At 69.0% G+C, this 1,768-nt stretch overlaps 1 protein-coding gene across 1 annotated transcript in view; it reads left to right on the top strand.

Annotated features, from left to right (window-relative positions):
• Positions 1–1,757, top strand: part of ETH_00037670 (HECT-domain (ubiquitin-transferase) containing protein, putative) — a gene marked incomplete at both ends in the record, with an annotated part of 2,216 nt that extends 459 nt beyond the window's left edge. The window contains one exon of the mRNA XM_013375692.1: positions 2–1,757. Within this exon, the coding sequence (XP_013231146.1) occupies positions 2–1,757 (1,756 nt within the window). The remainder of the gene's footprint in view (position 1) is intronic.
• Positions 1,758–1,768: the final 11 nt, after the last annotated feature.

Raw genomic sequence — 1,768 nt, 5'->3', positions numbered from 1 at the left:
GCTGCTGCTGCTGCCGCTGCTGCGGAAGCGGAAGCAGCAGCAGCGCTGCTGCTACCGGCGCCAGAGAGGGCGGCGGCGATTGCAGCGCAGCAGCAGTGGCGGGGGCGCGCGGAGTGTATGTACAGCGTGCTGGGGACCTTGAGGCTGCTGCTAAGCCCCAGACATGGGGCTTTGCGGGGCCGCATGCAGCTGCTGGCTTCTGTGGGGCCGCGGCTGCTGCGGAGTTTCCTGTACTACTTCTGCGCTGCGCCGCCTGCTGCTGGCTGCTGCTGCTGCAGCAGCTGCAGCGCGAGAGCCGCGGGAGACCCAGTGCTGGTGCAGGCCCTCTTCGACGCCCAGGGAGCCAGCTGGCTTCTTAAGAGAGGAGTAACTGCAACACTTGCTGCTGCTACTCCCGAGAATCTGCGCGTGGTGCTGAGCAGCGCGCGGCCGCAGACGCTGCTGCTGCTGCTGCTGGCCCTCAGCAGGCCCCGCCCGCAGCAGGAGGCCTTCGCTGCTGCCCTGCTGCAGGTCTTGGAGGAAAGCAAAACTGGCAAAGTGCTGGTCTTGCGGCTTCTGCACGAGACCCGGGCTGTCTGGCCCAGGCGGGGGGCCTCCCAGGGGGCCCCCGGGGGCGTCGAAGAGGGGGCCCCCCACGGAAGTGCAGCGGCCGAGCTGCTGCCGGGCTGCCAGTTCCAGCTCGAGGCGGCGGGGGGCCCCTTGGGAGAGCTGCAGCTGGGCCCGCTGCCCGCAGGGGGCCCCCCTGAGGCCCCCCCGGGGGGCCCCGTCTCTGCAGACGCACTGGCAGCAGAAGATGGGGGGACTCATATCCTCGAAAGTCTAGGCATTCGCTCTTGTGGCCTGAGGGCTGTTGGGGCTGCAAACTCTGCAGCAGCAAGAGTGGGGGAGAGCGACTGGGGGGAGCGCTGCGGGATTTTCGCCAGGAGGCGCTACAAGCACGGCCGGCTGCAGCAGCAGCGGCAGCAGCAGCATCAACAGCTCCCCAGCCTGGGCACTGACCCCGCTGCACTGCAGGGAGCGTGTGACAGCCTGTCTTCTCTCCAGGGCAGCGGCTTTTGGCCCTTTCTTTCTTGTCTTCTCAGGATGACGGAGACGCAGCTGAAGGGGGCCCTTGAGGGTTCTTCGGGGGCCCGTTTCTCTTTCGAGTCTCTGTTTGCAGCGCCGGCTGCTGAGCAGCAGACTTGCTGCGCAGGCAGCAGCAGCAGCAGCAGCAGCAGCCGGACCGCAGCAAGTCCTTCGAACCCCCGGGCCCCCGTCTGCAGCGCCTGGGGCCCCTGCTGCAGCAATGGTCCCTGCGGGGGGGCCTCCAAGCCCCTCCATGGCTCCCCAGGCTTCACTCTGGGAGTCATAGCAAATCCCCGGCTTGTGGGGCTGCCCACGGGAGCAGCAACTGGCGGCGAGGGCTGCGCCTGTGTGGAGATGCACCGGCCCTCCTTGTGGATCCCGCTGCAGCACCGTCTGCAGCAGCTGCACGACGCTCTGTACCGCAGAGAGGACCCTCTTGCTGCAGTTCGGGGGCCCCCAAAGGGCGTCCTGGAGGACTCGCTCGCAGCCGGGACAGGCAGCAGCAGCAGCAGCAGCAGCAGCAGCAACCCGGCTGCGCGCGTGGCTGCGCACTTGGCGCGGCAGGCAGCGGAGCTGTGGCTCTCGTGGCTGCTGCGGCGGCTGCAGCCGCGGCGAGGGGACCCCCTGGGCCTCGGAGTGAAGTTCGGCGAAGGCCGCAGGGGCCCCAGTGAAGCAGCAGACCCAGCTGCGGGGTCCCCCGCGG

Source organism: Eimeria tenella, genomic scaffold, assembly GCF_000499545.2.
Source record: "Eimeria tenella Houghton genomic scaffold, Eth_scaff2991, whole genome shotgun sequence".
NCBI classification, from domain to species: Eukaryota; Apicomplexa; class Conoidasida; order Eucoccidiorida; family Eimeriidae; genus Eimeria; species Eimeria tenella.
The sequence above is the reverse complement of the archived record's forward strand: the minus strand, read 5'-3'. Positions and strand labels throughout refer to the sequence as shown.